Here is a 25,942-nt window from a genome sequence, read left to right as displayed (position 1 = left end):
ATTTTCTGTTTTGATCCTGTAGAGTTTCCAAAATTCTGGATTTCGTTAATTGCATCATGATACTGCTTTACTTGTTCTCTTCCCCTTGTTGCCTGTAAACTGGTAATTAGATCTAAGTTTGATTAGCTTAAGTTTGTGTGTGTGTGTGTGTGTGTGTGTGTGTGTGTGTTGCAAGGCTACATAGGTGGAGTTGTGCACCACCTATAAATCAGCATTTTGTTGCAGTTCTTAATGAAAATAATTATTTTGCAAACCCTAATAAAATGATCGATCTAGGCAACCAACATCAATGGCTGGGAAACCATTCAGCTGGCAATACCTAACCCACTGTTTCATTTTAACTTCACTAAAAGAGAGGCAGCTGGGTATGATATGCCTCATGTTGTAACACATAACGGCACAGCATGCTTTCGTGTTTTTTTTTTTTTTTTTTGACTTAAGAATATATCCAAGGAGCTTTTGCTTTTGAGAAGATAAATTTTCTTGGCCTGATGACAAGAGCAGTAGATGTGTCCAGGGGTGAGGATGTGTGCCTTTCTTGAGGTTTATAAGGTGCTGGGACATTTTCACAGGGAGGTTAAAAATTCAAGATGCCCACCTTCCAGGTTGTCTTGTAAGGTGTTACCTGAGCCTTAGGCTGGGGGTGTGGGGGGTTTTTAGATGGAGGGGCTATTGAAATCCCAGGTTAACCCTAATCTCCATCTCAGGTCCAGGACAATGCAGACCAACTTCCTTTGGGAAAACAGACGTTCTTGGTGAATGTGTTCTGGCTGTTGCATTTCTGGTGCTGCTACAGTTGCTAACCTAAATCAGATACCTAGTCCTTAGGGGAAGGAAGTGGAGGATGGCAGATTGGAGCAGATAGAAGCTGTGAGAATTGAACAGGGCTTGTTCCTTGGCCACTTGGCCTTCTCTCTGGGAAAATTCATTGGAGTCAACCTCAACGACAAGTTTCTCGTTCTGTTCTGTGTGTGAATAGCCTGAAGCAAAAAGACTGTCCCATCTCTTCAATATCATGGGGCTTGAATAGCAGAGTTTACTGGAGGCATTTTGCCAGAAAACCTAAATTCCTGACATTTGTCTTACTGACATTGACTTCTACACTTCCCAGGAAAAAGCATCCCTCCTCTGTATCTAGACCATGTGTACCGACACCTGCTATATTCCTAGCTTGCAGCTTGCACAGTTGGAGGGTCAGTTATAAATGATGCAGTTGTGTCCATGAGTGCTGTAGGAATTCCTGAGGAGGATGGAGGTGTGACTAGCAGTGGTTCTGGATGGCTTCCTGCCACAGATGAGACTTAAAGATAGTCTTAAAGGATGGGCTGGATTTCCCCAGGACAGGCAAGGTTTTCCAAAGCAGTTCCACGCAACTTTACTTATCCCAGGGGCTCAGTGGGGGGGGGTGGGGGTGGGCGGAAGGTTTTGCGATTAAATACATTAAGGAAATAATGCATATTCTCTTCTTTAGAAAATGTTCAGTTTGGTTTAACCTAATATTTCTCAAACATTTAACCCATGAACCCTCTTAATTTTTAGCTAATGGAATATGCTTAGGTAAATTACTGCTCTACACTCAGCATTCCAGATTGTGGGCACAGAGCTCTTTTCAGGAGTCTGTGAGGAGATGTGCAGCTCCCAAAGACTTTGTAGGAGTCCCTCATCACAGTCCAGCTCCCCAGGATGCTTTTTGGGGCAGGGGTTCACTCGGAAGAATTCTCTGCAGTCTAGTGGGAGACGGAGGGAGCTACTCATGGTCTTGGCTTGGATGCTTTTTGTGCTTTGGACGATGTCTGGCACTGGAAGGTTCTAGGGCCTACCCTACCCTCCAGGAAACTGGTTGATACCTGGAGATTTAGGTTCTGAGGAACAGGAAGGCCCTTTAATCAATATTTCCAGCCGTAGCCTAGATAGAGAAGCCAGCTTTCTAAATTAAAGTGAAGATACCTCTGAAAATGAAACTTAGCGGAAGCACTGCCCCCCACCCACCCCGCCAGGGGCCTGGGCTGTGTGAGAGCGCCCCCTGCTGTCTCCTTGCCCTCATTGCTCTCCACACTTTGCTTTCCCGTCCAGTTCAACAGGCACTGTGACAGCCACAGATCAAAAGTGATTGTCCCTTGGCCTGGCCTCAGGGAGGCTTTAGCCACCTCAGCCTTCAGCGTAGAGTGTGCTGAACTTTGCTGTCGCTTTAGAGCCTTGTTTCCGCCTGTTCTTTTGGTTCTTGTACCTGTTTTTTCCTTTCTATTGTGCTGTTACTCTTACTCTAGCCATGTTTCCCAGGTATCCTGACCTTTTATACCTGAGCCATTCAGATTACTGAACCTACTTCCCATTTATCTGTGCTGCCTCCACCTCCTTCCCAGACAGCCTTCTTTATAGTCTTGCACTGCATAACGATGTTTCAGTCAAAGATGGACTGCCTCTGCAGTGGTGGTCCCCGTAAGATTAAAATGGGGCTGAGGAATTCCTGTCACCCAGTGACGTGGTGGTGTCATAGCTCAACACATTACTTATGTGTGTGTGGTGATGCTGGTGTAAATTACTGCACTGCCAGACGTATAAAGTATAGCACACACTATTATGCACAGTACATAATACTTGGTAACAACTGTGTGACTGGTTTATGTATTTACCACACTTTTATCGTTATTTTAGAGTGTACTTTCTACTATGAAAAAAAAGTTTGCCGTTGAACAGTATGCTGTGTTACGCACAGCAGCCTCATTCATCTCGTGTTCACTGTATCTCTTTGACTGCATCATTTTCTCTTGTGCTTGATTTAATCTCGTGCTATTCTGCAGTAACATGCTGTAAGGCTTGGAGCCTAGGAGCAACAATAGGCTGTACTATGTAGCATAGGTGTGCAGTAGCTATGCCATTGAGCTTTGTGCACGTACACTCGGTGAGGTTCGCACAGTGACGTATCTCCATTGCTAAGCGGTGCATGGCTGTACTCAAAAATGGCATGGCAGAGTGTTGTCTTTCCCAGAAGGACCTCGTGCCTCAAGTCCCCACTTCTCACCCCCCACACACTTTCTTCTGAATAAATGGTGTCTTGGTGTCTTCTCCCCTGCCTCCAGCATCTGGTCTGGTTCTCACCCAGATCCAGTGCATACCAAGCCTAAAGAAATGGGGAGGTAGTATGTAATGCAGTAGCAAAGACGGAAGGATTGCTACGTGCTCTGGTCCTAATACTTGCTCTTTTTCTAGCCACGGCACTGAAGAAGGGCAGCAAATCCTGCAGCAGCCGGTGCCCGAGAGACTGGACTTTGTGTGCAGTTTTCTGTGGAGTAAGCATTTTTCTTACCTAGCTGGGAAGGAGCTGCTTCCTCAGCCCGTGGGATTTGGGAGTCCAGAGGACCCAGTTCCTAGGTGTCTAGAGGAGCAAAGGCTCAGGGCCTGCCCACTGTACCACAGAGATGAATATATCCGGGTCAGCTTCCCTGGGTCGGGGGATGCTCACCACAGGGAAAGAAGAGTTTCCCTTCAGTCCCAGAGCCCATCTCCGAGATCCATGTAGAGCCAGACATCACCTTGGGGTCCTGTTCCCCCTCCCTGTGAGGAGATGGGGGAGAGGGAGGCATCCATGTTACCCTCTTGCCCTTGCAAGAAAAATATTTCCCCCAGATAACTTTGAATTAATTGAAGGTGATAGGCGTAGGGGCAGATGCACATTTAGGTTGAGATCTTGGCCCTTCTACTCATTGCTTGTGTGACCTTTCTGGACGTAGGTTCCCAGTCTATAAAATAGAGATAATAACGATTGCTCTAGCTTGATGGGTAGATTAACACATGCAAAGCGTCTGGCACAGTGCTGGTCAGTTCCCCTGCCTTGTATAGCCGTGGACCCAGAGTCTTCATCTTTGACATGGGAGCTATCTGCCATCTCCACCTCCAGAGAATGAAAGGAAAGGCGGTAATAGATTTAGATAAAGCAAAGTGTTAGTAATTGAGCCCGGGCCCTCCGACAGCAAAGAACCGCATGTCCCCCGTCCTCCTCATCTGACTCAGCTGCAGGCTTCCTCTGCGACCTCAGTTGGAACGAGACTCTAGAGTGACCTGGAACTGGGCTCCTCTGTGGTGCCCAGCAGGAGCTGGTGTGTGGGTGGGTGAGTGCAGTGTCACCCCAGAGCTGCTGTGAATCCAGCCTGTTTGCTTTCTTTTTAAAAAATTTTTTATTGGGTAGTAGTGTTTCTCCAGGGCCCATCTGCTCCAAGTCAAGTCGTCGTCCTCCAGTGTAGTTGTGGAGGGTGCAGCTCAGCTCTAAGGCCAGTCACTGTTTTCAGTCTAGTTGCAGGGGGCGCAGCCCACCATCCTATGTGGGAATTGAACCGGCAACCTTGTTGTTGAGAGCTTGTGCTCTAACCAACTGAGCCATCTGGCTGCTCCCTAGCCAGCTTTCTGCGTGAACTATCCCTGTAGTCCGTGAGCTGACCCAGGACAGAACTCACTTCAGATGGGACAGTGTATGTTGGGGAGAGCGGATGTAGGAGTCAGGAGCCCTCTGTCTCCTCGCCCTACCAGAGACCGTGATTCTGCTCTCACTCAGGTGTTCTGATGATCTCAGAGATGGCCCCAGGAAGTTCAACCCGTTTTCTCCATTGTTGTCATTACAGAAAACCGAAAACATCCCTCTTCTCCAGAATGCCTGGTGTCGGTGCAGAAGGTGATGGAGGGGTCAGAGCTGGAGCTGGCCAAGGTAAGCAGCCTGGCAGAGCCTTCTCTTAACACGGTGGGGGCTTTATTTCTGGGGTTTGAGGTAAGTGTGGGCAGCCACCTGGCTGGGACAGAGGCTAATTTGAATCCGAGGATTCTAGGAGCCCGTGCTACACAACAGAGAGGTTTACTAGACCATTACTGTGGGGCTAAGTGGAGACTGGCAGGAATCAGGCCTCACCTAGCTGTTGGCACATTTTTCTTTTCATTCTCTCTTCCATTTCCGGGTGCTGGCCTAAAAGGGTGCCTTAAGCCTCATAACTAGTTTTCATGGGTCCAGGTATTTAGCTGTGCAGAAATCCCGGCACCTGGCTTTTTACACATAGGCACTGAATCTTCAAGTGTTTCTTGGTGCAGTTAAGGGCAGTGGCCTGGGGCTGCTGAGTAATTTTAGGAGTTTTGGAAGTGTCTCCAGAATAGCTGCTCAGAGTCCCTAGAACAACCCGGGGTGTGGGCACTGAGAAGAGAGATGGACCAGCCCTACTCAGTGACTGCCTCCTGTTTGGCTTCTAGATAACCATGCTGCTCTTATACCACTCCACCATGAGCTCCAGAAGTCCCAGGGCCTGGGAGCAGTTTGAATATAAGATTCAGGTAAGCCCTCTACTCTACCCAGCAGGCCTAGCCTGCGCTTCTCCTCACCTGAAGAACAATATGGAATTCAGTAGCATTGTTCTTTAAAAAAGTATGTTTATAGTAGTTACAGACATTTGTTATAGAAAGCCTGGAAAATATTCAAAAGTGCAAAAAAGGAAATAATGTGCCAACAATCTCATTCTCAGAGATAACTAACTTTTGAAGGATATTCTTCCAAATCCTTTTTCATATTTAACTGCACCTAAAACTACTGTTTTTGGATGATACGTAGAAATTTTCTTTTCCCCCTTCTTCCGGCTCCCCCTGCACTCCAGTTCAAGCTGTTGTTTCTCAGTCTAGTTGTGGAGGACACAGCTCCCTGGCCCACGCTGGGATTATGAGCCTTGTGCTCCCCCCTCCCCCCACCCAGCTGAGGCTGTCTCGGTCACTGGTCGTTGGTCGGCCACTCAACGCAGATACATAGAATTTATTCTCTTTTCGTATATGTGTTCCTGTGTGTGTGTGTTCCTGTGTGTGTGTGTGTGTGTGTGTGTGTATGTGCATGTGTGCGCGCGTGTGATTTTTACACAAACTCACTCCATTTATTCCTCCTCTCCTCTAGTAGAAAGGATTAGTGAGAGAATGTCTTTGTCCACCATGACAACAGCCTAGCTCAGAGCAGTTGCCTCTCCCTTCCTCTATATGGCGAGGTGGTGCATCTGCTTCCTTATAGAGGGAATTGACCTGGTTTCCAGGAACTACCTGCCAAATAGGTCCTGATGTTGGCCCTGCTTCCTGCGTGAGCCGCTGTCATTTACTGCGCAGAGCGGAAGCAGCTGGGATGCTAGAGTGGGTCATGTAGGTGACTGGAGGGACAGTGTCCAGAGAGCTGTAGCCTTTCACGTAGTGGTAGAAATGTTAAATCATCCCATTTCATACTCCCTGAGCTCGTGGCTCATCTCTGGGTTGGTTTGTGTAGTGGAGGGATGGGTGGCTCCTTCCTCCCTTCAACCTTTTCTCTGCTCCAAGCTGATCACAGACCTGGCAGAAACAGAAATTTTAGAGGAATAAAGAATTACAGCAGAGTTGGCCACGAAAATTAGATCAACCCTGCAGCTTTGAAATTCAGACAAAGAAGGGAAGATTTTACAGCTGAGCTGATGGATGAACTTTGGATGAGCCCCAGAGGTGTTCTCACTCAGAAAGAACAACAGTGAGGGTCAGCTGGAGGAGGCTGACAGTTATGTTTTCTGACTGCGCTACTTTCCTTGCCTGTTCTCTTCTCTTGTGGTCAGGAGTGAAGTCAGTTAGGAACTCTGTCTGATCCTGGCTGCATCATTAAGGGAGGAAAGGGGGCTGGAACAAATGGGGTGAACATGTCTCTAAAAGAATGTTCTCGTCTGGACCATGGGGCTTCCACCCCTGAGAGGAAGAGGGGGCTCCAGCAGGCTCCTGGGCTGGCACTGCCAGCTTGATGCCCTCCATGCCTCCAGGCCTCCCTAACACCTAAATGATGCTCTTTCTGTCTGTTTCTCCTGTCGCCCAGGCTGAGTTAGCTGTCTTTCTCAAATTTGTGCTGGACCATGAAGATGGGCTAAATCTGAATGAGGACCTAGAGAACTTCTTGCAGAAAGGTAAGTGGGGCCCTCTCCTGAGGATCCCCTCCTCCTCTCTGAGCTGGGGACTGCTAGGATCCTGAGTTGTTAAGTGCAGTGGGGTGTTGTTTCTGGTCCCTAAACAAGACACAGAGTTGGTGCTCAGGAAAAGTGTGTGTGACGGAGGAGGTTCATTTCTGCGCCCTGTGGTCATCATCCCCGTTCCTCTTGGCTGCCGGGCAACAGCCAAACAGGGCACTTGTAAGTGATCGTGCCCGCTCTTAGGTTCTCCTTGAGCACCCCCACACATACCTCTTTCCTTTTTTATTTCTTAAACAATCATTAATCTATGTTTAGAAGCTTGGAGTGTAGTCTTAAAAAATGGGTTTTACCCACATGAAGCTCATGTTCTAGGTGGGAAAGAAGATACATAAACCAGTAAGTATGATAAGGAATAAATGCCAAAGCAGAGAGGTACCAAATCTACCAAATGTCACGCTAGAAGTATTAGGTTGGTGCAAAAGTAATTGCAATTTTTACAATTTTTTAATTTTTTAAAATTGGGGAACAGTATGTTTCTCCAGTGCCCATCAGCTCCAAGTCGTTGTCCTTCAATCTAGTTGTGGAGGGCGCAGCTCAGCTCCAAGTCCAGTCGCCGTTTTCAATCTTTAGTTGCAGTGGGCGCAGCCCACCATCCCATGTGGGAATTGAACCGTCAAGCTTGTTGTCAAGAGCTCGCGCTCTAACCAACTGAGCCATCTGGCCGACCCTCTAGAAGTTCAGCAGCAGCTCATTATCTTCAGTCTGCTTGTAGAGGGCACAGCTCACTGTCCCATGTGGGAATCAAACCGGCAACCCTGTTGTTCAGAGCTCGTGCTCTAACCAACTGAGCCATCCAGCTGCCACAGATTTTTGCAATTTTTAATCTTTTAAACCGCAATTACTTTTGCACCAAACTAATACAATAGAAAGATTGAGAGCTCTGCCTGTCTTCTGATGAAGTGGCCATCTAGTAATGATAGGATATAAGACGTGGGTCCAGGCAAGTTCTCTTCCAGCTGCTGAATTTGATGTTCCTTATATTCAGGTTCCTCATGAGCACTTCAGGTGGAGATGTTGCAAATGTGAGTCTAGATTGTGGAAGAGGCTCTGGGCCAGGTTATGGGTTTGCAGGCCATGGAAGCTGTGGGCACTGTGGGCAGAGCAAGGAGGCCCCATCCGAACTCGGGCGGCTTGGGGCAGGGGTGGGGAGGATGGAGGCGATGAGGGAGACTAATAAGAGTGGGAGCTTACAGGTAAGAGAACCATGTAAAAATGGTCATGGAAACTAAGGGAAGAGAGGTTTTGAGAAAGGTGTGGATTTGGCAGCGCAAGCTTTCAGAACGGAGAGTTCAGAAAGGAGGCCAGTTGCCCTGATCTGAGCGGTCGCTGGGGCTGTGAGGAGGGTTACAAGCTGCCTCAGTGTGGGCTTGAGGGAAAAGCATGAGCACTTGATCCAGTCTCTGAGCATAGAGGACTCTCAGCTGGCTCACTTCACCGTGCCCTCCTTCAGCTCAGACCATCTGTGGAAATGGAAGCCCCTTGCTTGATGTGGTTTAGGAACACTGACCTCTGGGTAACCAGTCACTAGGTTTCAGGTTCTGCCCAGTGGTCTCCCTCTGTAGCTTACATGTGTCTGTGGCTTCATTCCCACTAAGGCAAGTTCTCAAATTGCATAAAGATGCAGATCTGTTCACTCTCTTACTAACTTCTCAGTGGTTGATTTGTCTGCTCCTTCCCCACCAGCTCCTGTCCCTTCTGCCTGTTCCAGCACCATCTCTGAAGAGCTCTCCCCACCCAGCCACCAGACCAGGAGGGAGGTTCGCTTTCTAGAGCTACAGAAGGTTGCGTCTTCCAGTGGGAACAAGTATGTGCTAAGCCTCTTTGCTGGGACGGGGCCTCCACACCCCGTCCTCACATCCTTCCCTCCTAGAGGTGAAGCTGCTGAGCAGCCTGACATCATAGACAGTGTTTGCAGTGTCCTTCAGATATGTCCTCAGCTGCCCCAGGACTAAGTGGGGGAATTGGTGAGGGTCTGTCTCGGGCAGAAGGCCTCTCGCAAAGGCTGTTCCCTGTCTATGGAATTCCTTTTTTCTTTGGAGACTACATACACTGAAGTCCCTTCTCTTAGTGCATCTCTGTAGAGGCCAGGAGAATGCAGCCATCCCTAAAATCCCACCTTTTTTTTTTTGGCTCGGAGAAAGGAGAAGGGTTTTCTCCAGGTCATGTCACGAGGCCTGAGATAGTACTGCAGACAGAAGCCATGTTCGGGCCTCCCAGCCAGGGCTCGCATCCAGAGAGCCCTGCCCATCCCTGCCTGTTGCCAGTCACTTCAGGCCTCACGTCCCAGACTCTGACGATGGCATCTGGGCCATCTCTTTCCTCAGCTTCCTCTCAGGTTCTCCAGCCTCCCCCATGGGTGACATCCTCCAGACCCCACAATTCCAGATGAGACGGCTGAAAAAGCAGCTTGCAGATGAGAGAAATAATAGAGATGAGTTAGAGCTGGAGCTGGCTGAGAACCGCAAGCTGCTCACCGAGCGGGGTAGGTGCCTGGCACATGGCAGCTGTGCGTGCATGGGCAGCATCAGGGCTTTTTCTGAGGAATGGCGCCTCTGTCTCCCATGTTGGTCCTCTGCTGGCCCTGGGCCTGCCCTGCTGACCCGGGAGGGGTTCTGTCCTTGCCTCCATCCTCCCTTTCCCTTAGAGTGGATGCCTCCTCCGAGCTCTCCTTCCTCCCCTTTGTTCTGTGCTGACCCTCCTCTCCCCTCCCCCGGGCCAGACGCGCAGATCGCCGTGATGCAGCAGCGCATTGACCGCCTGGCTCTGCTCAACGAGAAGCAGGCCGCCAGTCCACTGGAGCCCAGGGAGCTGGAGGAGCTCCGCGACAAGAATGAGAGGTAGAGTTCTCCCTGCCTGCCTCCCGGCTCCCTGCCCACTCCACACCTTTGGTGGGTACACTCTTTTCTCACTGCTCCCGCCCTCTCAGCCTCACTGTGCGGCTCCATGAAACTCTGAAGCAGTGCCAGGACCTGAAGACAGAGAAGAGCCAGATGGATCGCAAAATTAACCAGCTTTCTGAGGAAAATGGGGACCTTTCCTTTAAGGTGAGTGTTAAGGGGGTCTTACCCCCATCTGGAGGCCCCTTAGGGTTGAATTTGTCTGGACGATTCCCCAAGAGAGGGTTGAGAAGCATGTCCTGGCCTGTGTCCTGTGCTTCCGTCTCTCCCGGGACCTGCATACTTTGCCCCTTTCCTTGTCCCATAATTGGCCGCTGCCAGGGCCTGAGTTGTGGCCCTAAATTTTGATTTGTAGTCCTGAGTTAGGGATGTGATTCAGAGTGATTGGTTGGAGGGTGGGAAGGCTCATCAGACGACTCTAGCTCCTGGAGTTCAGGGAACAAACAGCAGTGCTGGTGCCAGCATTGACCCTGGCTGATGGGGATTTCCTTTCATCTGTCTCAGCTGCGCGAGTTTGCTAGTCACCTGCAACAGCTCCAGGGCGCCCTGAACGAGCTGACAGAGGAGCACAGCAAGTCCACTCAGGAGTGGGTGGAGAAGCAGGCCCACATGGAGAAGGAGCTCAGCACAGCCCTGCAGGACAAGGTAACCCTCTGCTTGGGGAGTCAGGGCCACCGTCTTGACATGTGTTCAAAGCTGACTTCTGTTTGCCACTCTTCTATGGGGCCTTTGGGAAGTCGTTTGACTTCTCTTCAGGGTTTAATAGTGTGCTGTCGTGGAAAGATTGTGGGCTTAAGTCCAGTACACCTTTGAATCCTGCCTGCCGTTTACAAGGTGTGGGTCTTGGACAAGTTACTTGATCTGTTTCTCTCTAAGCATGCTTTCCTGAAAATGGGGAAAAGAATGAGTAGCTGCCTCATCAGCCATTGTAAGATGATAATACATAGAAAACACTTAACACATTATGGGGTGCAAAGTAAGCTCTCAGTGAATTAGTTGCTATTATTATCGATGCTGTTATTAGGAATTCAGTTCTGCCACTTACTAACTATGAGGCCGTGGGGCAAGGCACTTAACACCTGACCTTCGGCTCCTTGCACTGTACCAGGGGGATAGCAATAGCAACCTCACCAATCTGTTACATGGATTAGAAATGAGAAAGTCAGTGCCTGCCCCATTGGAGATGTTCAGTGAACGGTGTGGGGGAGGGGCAGTGCTGTGGCTGCTGCTCCTGCTGCCCAGAGAGGCAGGGGCTGGTTTTAAGCTGGGTGGGTGTTTGGATAATCTAGAAGCCAGGACTTTTCTGGGAAAGGGTATATACAGTAAGGAAATTTGAAATAAACTCCTCAGCCTTGGAGAAGAAATTAGCAGGTCACATGACTGAATTCAACCCTGGACTAGGGCTAGAAAGGCAGGTCCCTCATGGTCCCAGGTCCGTGGTTTCTGAGACTTGTTTCTGGGTCAGGGCAAAAGGAGATCTTGGTAACAAGGTGATAGGGTCTCATGATTTGCTGGTGTTCACAAGTGCTTGTGGGGTCATCTGATACCTGTTCCAGCTCTGTTCACATGGGGTTCTTGTTTACTTCCAGAAATGCCTTGAAGAGAAGAATGAAATCCTGCAGGGAAAACTTTCACAGCTGGAAGAGCATTTGGCCCGGCTGCAGGAGAGCCCACCCCAGAAGGGCGAGGTGCTGGGTGACGTCCTGCAGGTAGGAAACCAGGAGCAGCCGAGAGACCTGCGTGCAGGGGCTGGTGTGGGCCTACGTGCAGCACGTTCAGGTTCCTGGCAATCCTCAGTTCCCAGAAGGGCCGTAGTGACTGAAAAGTCATGCTGATCCCATTTGTTTTCTTTATCTCACCAGCTGGAAACCCTGAAGCAAGAGGCAGCCACTCTTGCTGCAGACAACACCCAGCTCCAAGCCAGGATGGAGGCGTTGGAGGCTGAGCGGAGCCAGCGGGAAGCCAAGCTGCTTGCTGAGCGAGGCCACTTTGAAGAAGAAAAGCAGCAGCTGGCTGGCCTGATTGCCGAGTTGCAGAGCTCGCTATCCAACGTTAGCCAGGCCAAGGAAGAGCTAGAGCAGGCTTCTCAGGAGCAAGCGGCCCAGTTGTCTGCCCAGGTGGCCACGCTGACCTCTGAGGTCACCACCCTCAATGCCACTCTCCAGCAGCAGGATCAAGAACTGGATGGCCTGAAGCAGCAGGCCAAAACGGAGCAGGCCCAGCTGGCACAGATCCTCCAGCAGCAGGAACAGGCGTCTCAGGACCTCCGCCACCAGGTGGAGCAGCTGAGCAGCAGCCTGAAGCAGAAGGAACAGCAGATGGAAGAGGCCATCAAGGAGCAGGAGGCTACTAGGCGAGACCACGCCCAGCAGCTGGCCACTGCTTCTGAGGAACGGGAGGCCTCCTTAAAGGAGAGAGATTTGGTCCTCCAGCAGCTGGAGGCATTGGAGAAAGAGAAGGCTACCAAGCTAGAGGTCCTGCAACAGCAGCTTCAGGCTGCTAATGAAGCCCGAGACAGTGCTCAGACCTCAGTGACACAGGCCCAGCGAGAGAAGGCAGAGCTGAGCCAAAAGGTGGAGGAACTCCATGCCTGCGTTGAGGCAGCCCGCCGGGAGCAGTGTGAGAGCCAGGCTCAGGTGGCAGAGCTAAAGACTCAGCTGAGGTCTGAGCAGCAAAAAGCAACCGAGAGAGAAAGAGTGGCCCAGGAAAAGGGCCAGCTCCAGGAGCAGGTCCGGGCCCTTGAAGAATCCTTGAAGGCGACCAAGGGCAGCGTTGAGGAGGAGAAGCGCAGGGCTGCCAGTGCGCTGGAAGAGCAGCAATGTTGTATCTCCAAGCTCGAGGCAGAGACCCGGAGCCTGATGGAGCAGCATAAGCAGGATCGGAAGGAGCTGGAGGAAGAGAAGGCTGGGCGCAAGGGGCTGGAGGCCCGAGTCCAGCAGCTTGGGGAGGCCCATCAGGCTGAGATGGAAGCCCTGCGGCGGGAGCTGGCAGAGGCCATCGCCTCCCAGCGTGAGGCTGAGAGTGAGTGTGGGCAGCTTGCCAAGGAGGTGGCCACCTGGCGTGAGCGGTACGAAGATAGCCAGCAAGAGGAGGCCCAATATGGTGCCATGTTCCAGGAACAGCTGATGACCCTGAAGGAGGAATGTGAGAAGGCCCGTCAGGAGCTGCAGGAGGCGAAGGAGAAAGTGGCAGGGATAGAGGCCCACAGTGAGCTCCAGATAGGCCGGCAGCAGAGTGAGCTGGCCCAGCTCCATGCCAGCCTGGCCAGAGCCCACCAGCAGGTCCAGGAGAAGGAGGTCAGGGCCCAGAAGCTTGCAGATGACCTCTCCACTCTGCAGGAGAAGATGGCTGCCACCAGCAAGGAGGTGGCCCGCCTGGAGGCCTTGGTGCGCAAGGCAGGTGAGCAGCAGGAAACCACCTCCCGGGAGCTACTCAAGGAGCCCCCGAGGGCAGGAGACAGAGAGTCCGAGTGGCTGGAAGAGCAGCAGGGACGTCAGTTCTGCAGCACGCAGGCTGCACTGCAGGCCATGGAGCGTGAGGCAGAGCAAATGGGCAGCGAGCTGGAGCGGCTGCGGGCTGCGCTGATGGAGAGCCAGGGACAGCAGCAGGAGGAGCGTGGGCAGCAAGAGCGGGAGGTGGCACGGCTGACCCAGGAGCGGGGCCGAGCCCAAGCTGACCTTGCCCTGGAGAAGGCCGCCAAGGCAGAGCTTGAGATGCGGCTGCAGAATGCCCTCAATGAGCAGCGTGTGGAGTTTGCTGCCCTGCAAGAGGCACTGGCCCATGCCATGATGGAAAAGGAAGGGAAGGACCAGGAGCTGGCCAAGCTTCGTGGGCAGGAGGCAGCCCAGAAAAAGGAGCTGGGGGAGCTTCAGCAAACCGTGGAACAACTGAAGAAACAGGTGGCCAAGAAAGAGGAGGAACGCCAGCAGTCCCTAGGGACGGCCAGTGGAGAGGATGCTTCCGGGTCAAGAGCCCCGTCTGAGTCCACTGGAAAGACTGAGCGAAGAGGCTCTGAGCTGGAGGCTCTGCGGGCCCAGGTGAGCGAGCTGGAGCAGCAGTGCCGTGAGCATCAGGAGAAGGCCTCCAGCCTGGAGCGCAGCCGGGAAGCTGAGCGTGCCTCCCAGACGGAGCGGGCTGCTGCTCTGGAGACTTTGCGGGGCCAGTTAGAGGAGAAGGCCCAGGAGCTGGGGCGCAGTCAGGACACCTTAGCCTCAGTGCAAAGGGAGCTGGCCACCCTCCATGCCAAGGCCCAAGACCATAGCAAGGCTGAGGATGAGTGGAAGGCCCAGGTGGCCCGGGGCCAGCAGGAGGCTGAGAGGAAAAACAGTCTCATCAGCAGCTTGGAGGAAGAAGTGTCCATCCTGAACCGCCAGGTCCTGGAGAAGGAGGGTGAGAGCAAGGAGCTGAAGCGGCTGGTTATAGCTGAGTCGGAGAAGAGCCAAAAGCTGGAGGAGAGGCTGCGCCTGCTCCAGGCAGAGACAGCCAACAACAGCGCCAGAGCTGCCGAACGAAGCTCTGCTCTGCGGCAGGAGGTCCAGACTCTCCGGGAGGAGGCGGAGAAGCAGCGGGTAGCTTCAGAGAGCCTGCGGCAGGAGCTGGCCTCACAGGCAGAGCGAGCGGAGGAGCTGGGCCAAGAATTAAAGGCATGGCAGGAGAAGTTCTTCCAGAAGGAGCAAGCCCTCTCTGCCCTGCAGCTCGAACACACCAGCACCCAAGCTCTGGTGAGTGAGCTGCTGCCTGCTAAGCACCTGTGCCAGCAGCTGCAGGCCGAGCAGGCAGCTGCTGAGAAGCGCCATCGTGAGGAAGTGGAGCAAAGCAAGCAGGCAGCGGGTGGGCTGCGGGCAGAGCTGATGCGGGCCCAGAGGGAGCTTGGGGAGCTTATGCCCCTACGGCAGAAGGTGGCAGAGCTAGAGCGAGCAGCCCAGCAGCTGCGGGCAGAGAAGGCCAGCTACGCAGAGCAGCTGAGCATGCTGAAGAAGGCTCACGGCCTGTTGGCAGAGGAGAACCGGGGACTGGGCGAGAGGGCCAACCTCGGCCGGCAGTTTCTGGAAGTCGAGCTGGACCAGGCCCGGGAGAAGTATGACCAGGAGCTGGCAACTGTGCGTGCTGACGCTGAGGCCCGTCTGACTGAGGTGCGGCGGGAAGCACAGAGCACCGCCCGGGAGCTGGAGGTGATGACTGCCAAGTATGAGGGTGCCAAGGTGAAGGTTCTAGAGGAGAGACAGCGGTTCCAGGAAGAGAGGCAGAAACTCACTGCCCAGGTAGGGTCAGCTCAACCGTACCTGCAAAGGTTGGACCCGAGAGAGAAGGGACTGTTCCCTTTGTATTCCAGGGCCTCTGGCTCCCACATTATGACAGTGTCTTGTCTCACTCCCTGGGTGGCAGAGGAAGAGAGGTGTCTGGTAGAGTTCAAGTCTGTTGCCCCCTATTGTCCTAAAGAAAGTATCAGTAGCCTCCCCTTCCCTGAAGGCTTCGTTCCTGGAGAGTCCAACCGTGAGGGCCATCAGCCCATTGTGGAGGCACATTGTGAGATGCGCCTGCAGTGGACTTCCCAAGAACCACGGGGGCCTAGGATGAGCCCAACTAGCATTTTTAAAATTACTAGAAGTCTAGTTCCTTGGGGGGCGGGAGTATCAGAGGCTCAGTGAGGTCAGCCTGGCAGCAGAACCTGTGCCCGTGTGGCCCCATCTCATTCTCTCTCCATTGCTCCTCCCCTATGCACAGGTGGAACAGCTAGAGGTATTTCAGAGAGAGCAAACTAAGCAGGTAATGCCTGGGGTCCTTGCTAAATGCTGGCTGCTTAAGCGGTGACCAGTCTCGGTGCATGACCCCGGCTGCAGCTTGCCTCCGCCAGCTCCTGTTGTGAACTGTTTGTGCGGGGGGCAGGGTCAAGCCGTGGAACCCAGGCGCAGGCTGCCCCGGAGTGCGGTGTGCTGGGCCCCCTCTCGGGCCTCATCCCACATCCCAGGTCGGCCTCTCCCCCCTTCTGCACTTTCTCTCATCTGCCTATCAGGGACAAGGGTGGGGCAGGCTTCATCTGTCCCGTAGCTGAACCAGTGACACAGTCCTTGGGGTTTGCAAACCTCCACATCTTGTTCTGAGTTTGGGTCCTCAGCAAAGAGCACTAGCAGAATGACATGGGCCGTGTTTTACGCAGCCCCTTCTTTCTTGCAGAAGCCATAACGTGATAAGCAAGGCCGTCCTCACAGGTTAGGGAGGGCTCTGAGCTCGGGGTGCTGGGCCTTCACCCCAAGTGTGAAACAGACGTCTGGGAGCAGGAGGGCCAGGTCGAGAGGAGCAGGGGGGCCTCCTCCAGACAGGAGCGGCTTGGGCGGCTGCCGCGCTCTCATCTCTCTGTGCTGCCCTAGACGACAAGGCTCTCGAGCCGGGATTTAGTGAGAGCACCCTTCCTCTGCCAGCCCTTACCTGTCACCTCACCTTCCTTTCCCATCACCTTCTCCGAGGAGCCCAGAATGATGGGGACTGTCAAGCCGAATACAAACAGTTAGCAATGGAGCCCTTGCCTCTCGCCTTTGCTGGACATGCTTGAGCTCTTGGAATGCCTGGAGGAGCGAGGCACGCTTGTGGCTGTGATGCCCCGCCCCCCTCGCTCCCCTTGCCCTCCTCTGTGGAAGGGGGTGGACGTGGACGTGTCCTGCCCTGCTCTGTCTCCCAGCAGTCTGACTCCCCGTGCTAACCACACTGCCAGCGCCAGCCCTAACAGTCTGTGGGTCCTGGGACGAGGTCTGATCACCGGTGGGCTTTTGCTTGGGGAGTTTCTGGGAGGGGAGGAGGAGGCATGGGGATTGAATGAGGACGTCTGCTAGAGTCCAGGCGAGGCCCCTGCTCCCGTCCCCAACCCAGGGAGGCTGGGGCGGGGAATGGTGGCAGCAGTAGGTGAAGGGGAGGTGTCAGCCCCCCAGTCGGTTCTCGAATGTGGCAGCTGCAGGCCTGTGTCGCTGGGGTGGAGACGAGCATGGGTGTGTTGGGTGCCTCACTCAGGTCCTGCCAACCAAACTGGGAAGCAAATTGTTCCCTAATTGGAGGCCAGAGGAAGGACCCATTTCTTTTTTTAGGAATACTGGGGACTGGTCTGGGGAAACCCCATAATTTGCCTCGACATCCAGGGGAAGGTCTCCTGAGTCATGTCTTCTCCTCTTCCCTCCCCTCCCCCAGGTAGAAGAACTGAGTAAGAAGCTAGCTGACCATGACCAAGCCAGCAAGGTGCAGCAGCAGAAGCTGAAGGTGGGATAGATGGGGGAGGGGCTGCGGTGGGTGTGGGGAGAGGAGGGGCACCCCGGGGGCCTGTGGCTCAGGAGCCCCGTGCATGTGCCTCTGGGAGCTCTGAAGGGAAGACTGGAGTGGCTTCCATCCCTCAGACCCTTGCTGTCCATTATAGTAGCTTCTAGCCATGTGTGGTTATTGAAATCTAAATTACAGTGCACTTCAGAATTCAGTGCCTCAGTCACACTCGCCACCTGCCCCCGCTCAGTAACTCTGTGAGGCTGGCGGCTCCCATATTGGACAGGCAGATGCAGAAATGTTGCCATCACTGCAGAAAGTTCTGTTGGATGGTGCTGGTCTAGACAGTTGAGCCTTAAGGAGAGTGTTAACGACATGCAATATTCTAATGCAACTTAGTATTCTTAATGCTTTTAACAGTGTCACCTTTGGTTTAATACTTGCTTTTTTGCAGTCTGGGCTTCACGGGTTTTAGTCAGGGGCAAAGGAATTGGGCAGCAGTGGCCCTAGGACTTGCTAAAGCCCTGTTGGGTCGCAGGAGTTGGGAGCTGAACCTCGTTTCCCCAGCTCCCTTCCTTTCCATGTATTCCACACCGGGTCACTCATGATTATGTGATAATCAGATGCTTGTGATACTCCTTTTGGGGGCCTTCCTGGCACTGGGAGATGTAGGAAAGGGGGGGCCAGACGATCCTGTCCAGTGTCTACTACAGACTAAGCACTTGCTGGCATTGCAAGTGGACTGAGTCAGACACAGGCCCTGTTCCAAAGGCGCCGGGTCTGGAGAAGAGGCATTGCCGGCATCATGAACCCACACAGGCTTTGGGGCTGAGGTGGACCAAGGTTCAGATCTTCCACTGTTGACTTACTCATTAAGACCCTGGTCAATCTGATGGACTCTCTGAGCTCAATTTCTTCATCTCTGCAATGGAAATAGTTACTTCCCAGAGTGGCTGTGGGGAGAAATGAGTTCACGTGTCCTGAGAGCTCCATCCTCTGCAGCAGGCGTTCCTTCCCCCCTGGGGAGACTGTCCTCACGGAGAGAGAACGAGACAGTTTGTGCCTGGTCTCAGAGAAGGCCCAGCTAGGGCTGCTGGAACTCTGCCAGAAATGGCACACGCCGGCCAGGGAAAGCGCCTGTGGACTGGGGGCCTTAACAGGGATTTCAGTAGGCTGGAGTGGGGGGGGGGCAAGAGGGAGGGTAAAAGGATTTTTCTGTTTCCTGAGAGAACATGCGGGAGTTTGAAAACACCATGAAGCCCAAGAAGCTAGGGCAAGTCGGTGCATTTGGGTGGAGCAGCCGGACCAGCCGCCCCCATCAGCCTTCCTCATGCTTTCCAGGCCCAGGGAGGTGAGAGCCAGCAAGAGGCCCAACGCCTCCAGGCCCAGGTGAATGAGCTCCAGGCCCAGTTGAGCCAGAAGGAGCAGGCGGCTGAGCACTACAAGCTGCAGGTGAGGGGCCCAGCCCTGGCCCACTCTGCCCTCCTCCCTGCCCTCCCCCACTGCCACCCACCTGTCTGCCCACACAGATGGAGAAAGCCAAGACCCATTATGATGCCAAGAAGCAGCAGAACCAAGAGCTGCAGGAGCAGCTGCGGGGCCTGGAGCAGCTGCAGAAGGAGAACAAGGAGCTGAGGGCCGAAGCCGAGCGGCTGGGCCGCGAGCTACAGCAGGCCGGGCTGAAGACCAAGGAGACGGAACAGACCTGCCGCCACCTTACTGCCCAGGTGCGCAGCCTGGAGGCACAGGTGAGTATGTGGCTAGACAGATTCCCTCACCCGGCACGATGGACTCCGCCTTCGGCTACTCGTCACTGTCTGGCCCTCTGCTCCCCAGGTTGCACACGCTGACCAGCAGCTTCGAGACCTGGGCAAGTTCCAAGTGGCGACTGACGCCTTAAAGAGTCGGGAGCCCCAGGCTAAGCCGCAGCTGGACTTGAGTATTGACAGCCTGGATCTGAGCTGTGAGGAGGGGACCCCGCTCACTGTCACCAGGTCAGGAGGCATCCTTCTTCCTGACCTGGTGTCCACCGAGAGCCTGCTCGTTTTCAGGCTGTGTCCTGGGCACTGGGCCCTTTGTCTCTGGAAGCTTTTTCTCAGAGGGAAGAAAATATTCCAGGTGTTACTCCAGATGTGTCTGTATAGGGCACAGTGGGTCAAAAGAAACAAGAGGTCAGGAAAGGCTTCATGGGGCGTCGCTCCTGTTCTGAGTCTTGGAAGAAGCCGTAGGTGTGTGTGTCCAGTGACAGAGGAGAGCAGAGCAAAGGCCGGGAAAGAGCCTGGCTGGGCTGCAAAGTGAGGTTGAGAGGGCCGCCTGGATTCCCCAGAGAAGGCGGCTGGCATTTCCCCTTGATCCTAAAGGCATTGAGGACGTGGGAAGGGTTTGAAATGGAGTCCACCATCAGATTTAATGCATCTTAGAAAGCTTATCCTTAACATCCAATGTAGAAGCTGAGACTGGAAACATTTATTTTTACTAAACAAACTATGTGCCAGAGAGTTATAAGACACTTGAAAAATATTAAATGAATTAACAGATGAAGCGGGCTTAGCGGGTCACTTGCCCAGGGTCCCACCGTGGCAGAGCTTGGGTCCTTGCTTGTCACCGCTCTGGTGCCCTTGATGCCATTGTCCATCTAGGTGAGAGGAGATGAGGCAGACAGACCAGGAAGGACTAGTGGAGTGGGGTGTGGTTAGACTTGCCGAGTGGGTTTGGCAGGAGAGGGAAGGTGCTCCCATTGGCTCAGATAGGAGCTGCAGGAGGAGCAGCAGCCGGCTCCGCTTAGTTTGGGACATGTTCATGGTGCAGTAGCTGCGAGTGTGCAGGGCGATGTCTGGGGCAGTGGATACATGGGTCTGGACTAGGCACAGAGAGGTCTGGGAGTTGCCAGTATTGGAGTTCAGAGGGAGCGGATGGGCTCACCAGGGACGGAGAGGACTGGAGGGAGGGCCCAGGTCAGGGGCTCTCCTTGGCACCTTTTGAAAAGGCAGAGAATGGAGTGCTCCACCTGGTCTACGTGTAGTAAATGTAGGAATTGGTCACTCTGGAGCAAAGGAACAAAGTGCCTTCTAGCCCCAAGAATGGCACCTCAGCAGGTTTCTTTTCTACAGTAAGCTGCCTCGTACCCAGCCCGATGGCACCAGCATTCCTGGAGAGCCAGCCTCGCCCATCTCCCAGCGCCTGCCCCCCAAGGTAGAATCTCTGGAGAGTCTCTACTTCACCCCCATACCGGCTCGAGGGCAGGCCCCCATGGAGAGCAGCCTGGACTCCCTGGGGGACGTCTTCCTGGACTCAGGCCGGAAGACCCGTTCTGCGCGTCGGCGTACTACGCAAATCATCAACATCACCATGACGAAGGTCAGGCTGCAGGCTGGTAACGCTCACGTCCTCTCAGGGCCATCTTTCCACTGGGGCCTCGAAACAGCCTCCAGGGGCAGGCAGGGCTGGCCGGTCCGTATCTCACAGATGAGAAGGCTGAGGTTCTGAGAAGGATCTTAGGCCTTTTGTAGAAAGGGGCAGGGCTGGCATTGGATGCCCGTCCACTGACTGAAGGCTGGCGTCCTCCGTGTGGAGCACGGACCCTGTGCAGCCCAGCCTGTTTCCCAGCGCACCCCCCGGGAAGCTGAGATGCACGGTGGCCACCCAGGGGGCTGCCTGCCAGCCTGGGGGCTCTGGCCTCTTTCCCATAACCGAGGTTAGGGAGGGGAGAGGTGCCTTTGGTGCAGTGGGGGGCACCTCTGTGTGTGGGGTGCCCCCTGCTACCAAGCTGGGTACGTTCTAAGATGGTCAGGGCCCTGGCAAGTTTGAGCTGAGGGCCGTGGGGCCGTGGGATGAGCCAGACAAGCTCAGGAGACATGGGTTCAGCCCCAGCTCTCCCACTTCCTAGCTGTGTGACCTCTGGACCCTTTGGTCACTTCCTTTCTTTGTACCTCACTTATAAAATGGTCTGATAACACTGCCTCCCCTCCCTCAAATCATTGTCAACAGACTCAGTGGGAAAACGGGTAAAATCTTGGTAACATAAGCTCAGCACCTTGTGTGGGATTCTGGCAACAAGGTCCATTTCTTGCCGATGTCCAGCTAGGGGCTCCACAAAGCAGCTGGGAACACGTGTAGCCATGCCCTGGGGTCTGAGGGTTTCAGGAAGGGGAATGGCGGCGGGGGGGTGGGGAGCTTCTTTACAAAGGCGCCTGTTCCACCCAGCACATTCCTCCTCTTTTCCAGAAGCCAGATGTGGAGGAGCCAGACAGCGCCAATTCCTCCTTCTACAGCACGCAGTCTGCCCTCGCGTCCCAGGCTGGCCCCACAGCCACCTCCTCTACCCAGTCTCTCGCCCGCCTGGGCTCTCCCGACGATGGCAACTCAGCTCTGCTCAGCCTGCCTGGCTACCGGCCCACCACTCGCAGCTCTGCTCGCCGCTCCCAGGCCAGGGTGTCCAGCGGGGCCCCTGCAGGTGAGGGGACTGTCCTAACCCTAACACCACCTAAAGGTTACTCTAGAAGCAGATCCCAGCGCAGGGAAAGGACGAGCTTTTATAAACCCCAAGCTAGTTCCTGGTAGCTTTGCCTGTCCAACAAGGGCTGTGCTGGGCAATCAGGCTGTTGTTAGTCTCCGCAGGGTGAACTGGAAATGCTCACACAAGGGGCCTGGGAATCCAGCACGACAGTGATGCTCACAGGCTGGCGGGGGTCCTTCGTGTTCCTCAGGGGGGTGAGGGGCTGCCTGAGGGCCGGGCCGGCCAGTGTTCTGTCCTGATTCTTAGAGGCTCTTGCTCTCAGGGTCCTGGCTACCAGTTCCTGGCCTCTTGGTGTCACAGCTACTGCCTGTGACCTCTTGGCCTCCCCAGGGAGAGTGCAGTGAGCCAGCTGCCATGGTAGAAATGGTCTGTGAGCCCCTCCTGTTTCTGCAGCTCTGAGCAGAGCAGGACTCCGGGCTACTAGGCTTAGAGCCGTGGGGTAGGTGGACAGGAGTGGTGGCAGCAACAGCTGGCGAGATGGCAGGGCCAGTGGGCGACCTACAGCCTCCCCCAGTTCCTCCTGTTCTTCCAGCCCCACTTGATCCAACTCCTGTCCCCGTCTGTCCCCCAGGAAGGAACAGCTTCTACATGGGCACTTGCCAGGATGAGCCTGAGCAGCTGGACGACTGGAACCGCATTGCGGAGCTGCAGCAGCGGAATCGAGTCTGCCCCCCGCACCTGAAGACCTGCTATCCCCTGGAGTCCAGGGTGAGCTCTGGGGTCACCTGCATAGGACCTGCCCTGCATAGGACCTGCCCACACTGGCTCACCTGTTCTTCCCTTGGCATTCCATCCCAGTGCCACCTGCTGACCCAGCCCAAGTACTGGTGCCCTGGGTCTCTGCTTCCAGGGGAACAGTTGGCAGGGAGGGAGAGCAGGGGTGAAGTCACTGGGTGGACAGGAGCTCGGAGACGTCTGCTTGGGCTGCTCTTCTGTGACAGGAGGGCTCAAGCCTGTGGAGAGCCTGGGGCAGTTCTGCTCCATCTCGAAACAGCTTGGGTCTGCTGACCACTTCTTCCACCCACGCAGCCTTCCTTGAGCCTGGCTACCATCACAGATGAAGAGATGAAAACTGGTGACCCCAAAGAGACCCTGCGCAGAGCCAGCATGCAGCCAACCCAGATAGCTGAGGGTGCTGGCATCACCACCCGGCAGCGCAAACGTGTCTCCTTAGAGCCCCACCAGGGCCCTGGCACCCCTGAGGTGGGTGACACTGGTTCGTTTTGTTCTGTCTAGCGGACTGCCCACGTCAGGCCCAGCTCACCAAGTTTCAAGTTTGAAGAGTGGATTAAAGGGGAGGCGACTGGCTCTGGAGGGGTTGGGGGTGGTGCTGCTGGTTGGATAAGTGGACTTGCAAGGGCTACTGAGCTCTCGAGACCCTCGGCTTTGGATGTGAAGTCCTCTTGCCACTGTCGACCTAATTGGCCTCTTCCCTGTAGTCTAAGAAGCCTACCAGCTGTTTCCCACGCCCCATGACACCCCGGGACCGGGACCGACATGAGGGGCGCAGACAGAGCACCACGGAGGCCCAGAAGAAAGCAGCTCCAGCTGTTGGTAAACAGGTTAGTTGGGGGCAGAAGGGGGGGCACCAGAGCTGCAGGGTGGCCTGGGAGGGCAGCGGTAGAGTGCCCAGATTGACGGCCCCTCCCCACAGGCTGACCGCCGCCAGTCCATGGCCTTCAGCATCCTCAACACGCCCAAGAAGCTTGGGAATAGCCTTCTGCGGAGGGGGGCCGCAAAGAAAGCCCTGCCCAAGGGCTCCCCCAACACCCGCAGTGGAATGCGCCGCTCTCCTCGCATCGCCACCACCACAGCCAGCGCTGCCACTGCTGCTGCCATCGCAGCGGCCACTGCCACCCCTCGGGCCAAGGGCAAGGTGGAGGCACTGAGAGGGAAGGGGGCGGGTGGGAGCATGGGCACCCCCAGACCACCGTGAGGCAGGCTCCAGGGCAGGGTTGAGCTGGGTGCTGGCGGGTGGGGGTAAGAGCAGGTGTCCCCGTCTTGATTAGCTGCCCCGTACGGAGGAGGAGACACACAACTCCATTCCTACTGATAGCACCTGAGCTGCTTACACACAGCCAGCAGCTGGTACCCTGAAGGTAGATGTGTCCAAGGCCACACCCTCAGGGGACCTAATCCAGGTGTGCAAGGGCAGGAAGAGGTCTTCCCGAGTCAGCTGGTGCAGGCTGGCATCACAGGTCCCATCCAGCCAAGTGACTGTCTCTCTCTCTCTTTCAGGCGAAGCACTAAAGGGCCAGTACCGGTGAGTGGCCCCACCTGTGTCCCCAATGCTGACATTGCCTGGTCCTTCTCCTGTCCCTCTCAGTGCCTTCCTTCAGCTCCCAGGCCAACAGTGGCCAAACCCCTAGAAGACAGTGATGCCTGCCCACACCTTGGCCTGGTATCTGGACCTTCACCAGGGGAAGAGAAGTTCCTGAGTTGGCCTGGAGCCTGGGCAGTCTGGGTCCTCTCTACCTTGCCTCCTGATGTTTTCACCGAGCAGTCACTTCTCTATCACAAGCAGATTTGAGGCTGGGTTTGAGTGGCTGGGTCCTGGGCCCAGCCAGTTCTCTCAGCCTCTGGATCTAGAAGGGACCATTGGAGGAGCAGGCCCTGGTTCCTGCTGCTCCTGGTGGCTGAGCCTAGCAGGGGCCCTAGCTCTTCAAGTCCAGGCCTGGGCGTTGACCTAGTGGGAGTACCCCCACCCCCACCCCGTGCTCCCATCCGCCCACGGGCACGGTTGCCCAGAGGATGCTTTTCCAGGACAGACGGCACGAGTGAGGGCAGCCTTTCAGCGGCAGCTCATCCCCTACCTTCCCCAGACTTGTGCTGGGGTGGGAATTGGAGTTCTGGGAAGATTTTTAAGGGCCAGGGTCTTTTCTAAATGTTATTACTTGTAAATAAAGTCTATTTTTCTCCCTTGACTGCTGAGCTGCCTTCATCGATGTGTGAAAAGGGAACTCAGGGCTCTTTAGAGCATACCTTTGTTCCTGCCTAGATCTCCTACCTTCTTTAACTCCCTTTTCCTGGCCTTTCTGTGGCCATAGGATCTTCTCACACTCCATTTCTGGCCTCTGCTCAAGGAGCATTATGGGCTGTCCCATTTTTGAGGGCCTGTGTCCTCCGAATCTAGTTTTGCTATAGCTTCTGAGTGGCAGTCCCTCCTGGACCAGGCCAAGTTCTGTGAATGGAAGGATGGCCTAAATGAGATATCAGCATGCCTCCATTGAAAAATCACTTATGAATGCCCATTGTGGGCCCTTCTGATCCACAGAGTTGTGGATCAGAAGCAGCCTCTGCCCCCATCCCTTCCCATTAGAGAAAAACAAATCCACGCTATAGCTTAGAGAGACATTGCAGGTTCACTTCCAGACTACTGCAATGAGTCGTAAAGTTTTTGGTTTCCCAGTGCGTATAAAAGTTGTTTATACAATACTGTAGTATATTAAATGTACGATAGCATTATGTCTAAAACAACCAACGTACATACCTTAATGAAAAAATGTATTACTAAAAAATGCTAACCATCATCTGAGCCTTTAGCGAGTTGTAATCTTTTTGGTGGTGGAGGGTCTTGCCTTGATGTTGGTGGCTGCTGACTGATCAGGGTGGTGGGTGCTGAAGGTTGGGGTGGCTGTGGCAGTTTCTTAAAATGAAGCTGGCCACATTGATTCTCCTCTCACAAACGATTTCTCTACAGCACGCAATTTGTCTGACAGCATTTTACCCACAATAGAACTTTAAAATTGGAGTCAATCCTCTCAAACCCTGTTGCTGCTTTATCAACTAAGTTTATGTAATATCCTAAAGCTCTTATTTCAACAATCTTCATAGCATCCACCAGGAGGAGATTCCATCTCAAGAAACCACTTGCTTTGCTCATCTGTAAGAAGCAAGTCCTCATCCATTAAAGTTTTATGAAATTGCAGCAATTCAGTCACATCTTCAGGCTCCACTTCTAATTCTAGTTCTAGAACTATTTCCACCACATCTGCGGTTACTTCCTCTATCGAAGTCGTGAACCCAAGTCATCCATGAGGGTTGGAAACCTTCCAAACCCGTTAGTGGTGGTATTTTGACCTCATGAATCACAAATGTTCTTACTGGCACCTCCTTTCCAGAGGGTTTTAATTTACTTTGCCAGAGCCATCAGAAGAATCACTCTGGCACCTATAGCCTTATGAAATGTATTTCTTAACTAGTAAGACTTGAAAGTTGAAATTACTCCTGATCCAAGGGTTGCAAAATGGATATAGTGTTAGCAGGCATGAAAAGAACCTTGTACATCTTCATTAGAG

The 25,942-nt window shown here is 54.0% G+C and overlaps 1 protein-coding gene across 10 annotated transcripts in view; it reads left to right on the top strand.

The window, feature by feature from the left end:
- NUMA1 (nuclear mitotic apparatus protein 1) overlaps positions 1–25,174 on the top strand; it is a 68,197-nt gene extending 43,023 nt beyond the window's left edge. For 8 of the 10 annotated variants that reach the window (XM_033120130.1, XM_033120137.1, XM_033120131.1 and 5 more), the window contains 23 exons: positions 3,211–3,290; positions 4,617–4,699; positions 5,230–5,310; positions 6,839–6,926; positions 8,673–8,793; positions 9,314–9,471; positions 9,709–9,826; positions 9,916–10,033; positions 10,391–10,531; positions 11,476–11,595; positions 11,749–15,147; positions 15,611–15,652; positions 17,063–17,131; positions 18,470–18,580; positions 18,658–18,876; positions 18,965–19,122; positions 20,239–20,485; positions 21,353–21,581; positions 22,216–22,352; positions 22,674–22,847; positions 23,084–23,206; positions 23,299–23,520; positions 23,883–25,174. In XM_033120130.1, coding sequence (XP_032976021.1) covers positions 3,211–3,290; positions 4,617–4,699; positions 5,230–5,310; positions 6,839–6,926; positions 8,673–8,793; positions 9,314–9,471; positions 9,709–9,826; positions 9,916–10,033; positions 10,391–10,531; positions 11,476–11,595; positions 11,749–15,147; positions 15,611–15,652; positions 17,063–17,131; positions 18,470–18,580; positions 18,658–18,876; positions 18,965–19,122; positions 20,239–20,485; positions 21,353–21,581; positions 22,216–22,352; positions 22,674–22,847; positions 23,084–23,206; positions 23,299–23,520; positions 23,883–23,894 — 6,250 coding nt within the window. In that variant the 3' untranslated portion in view covers positions 23,895–25,174. Of the gene's footprint in view, positions 1–3,210; positions 3,291–4,616; positions 4,700–5,229; positions 5,311–6,838; positions 6,927–8,672; positions 8,794–9,313; positions 9,472–9,708; positions 9,827–9,915; positions 10,034–10,390; positions 10,532–11,475; positions 11,596–11,745; positions 15,148–15,610; positions 15,653–17,062; positions 17,132–18,469; positions 18,581–18,657; positions 18,877–18,964; positions 19,123–20,238; positions 20,486–21,352; positions 21,582–22,215; positions 22,353–22,673; positions 22,848–23,083; positions 23,207–23,298; positions 23,521–23,882 lie in introns of all 10 variants that reach the window. The other 2 variants (XM_033120139.1, XM_033120138.1) reach the window with 2 other exon arrangements.
- Positions 25,175–25,942: the final 768 nt, after the last annotated feature.

The sequence above is a fragment of the Rhinolophus ferrumequinum genome, chromosome 11, assembly GCF_004115265.2.
Source record: "Rhinolophus ferrumequinum isolate MPI-CBG mRhiFer1 chromosome 11, mRhiFer1_v1.p, whole genome shotgun sequence".
Classification (NCBI taxonomy): domain Eukaryota; kingdom Metazoa; phylum Chordata; class Mammalia; order Chiroptera; family Rhinolophidae; genus Rhinolophus; species Rhinolophus ferrumequinum.
Note: the sequence above shows the minus strand (reverse complement) of the source record. Positions and strands in the feature narration are given on the sequence as shown.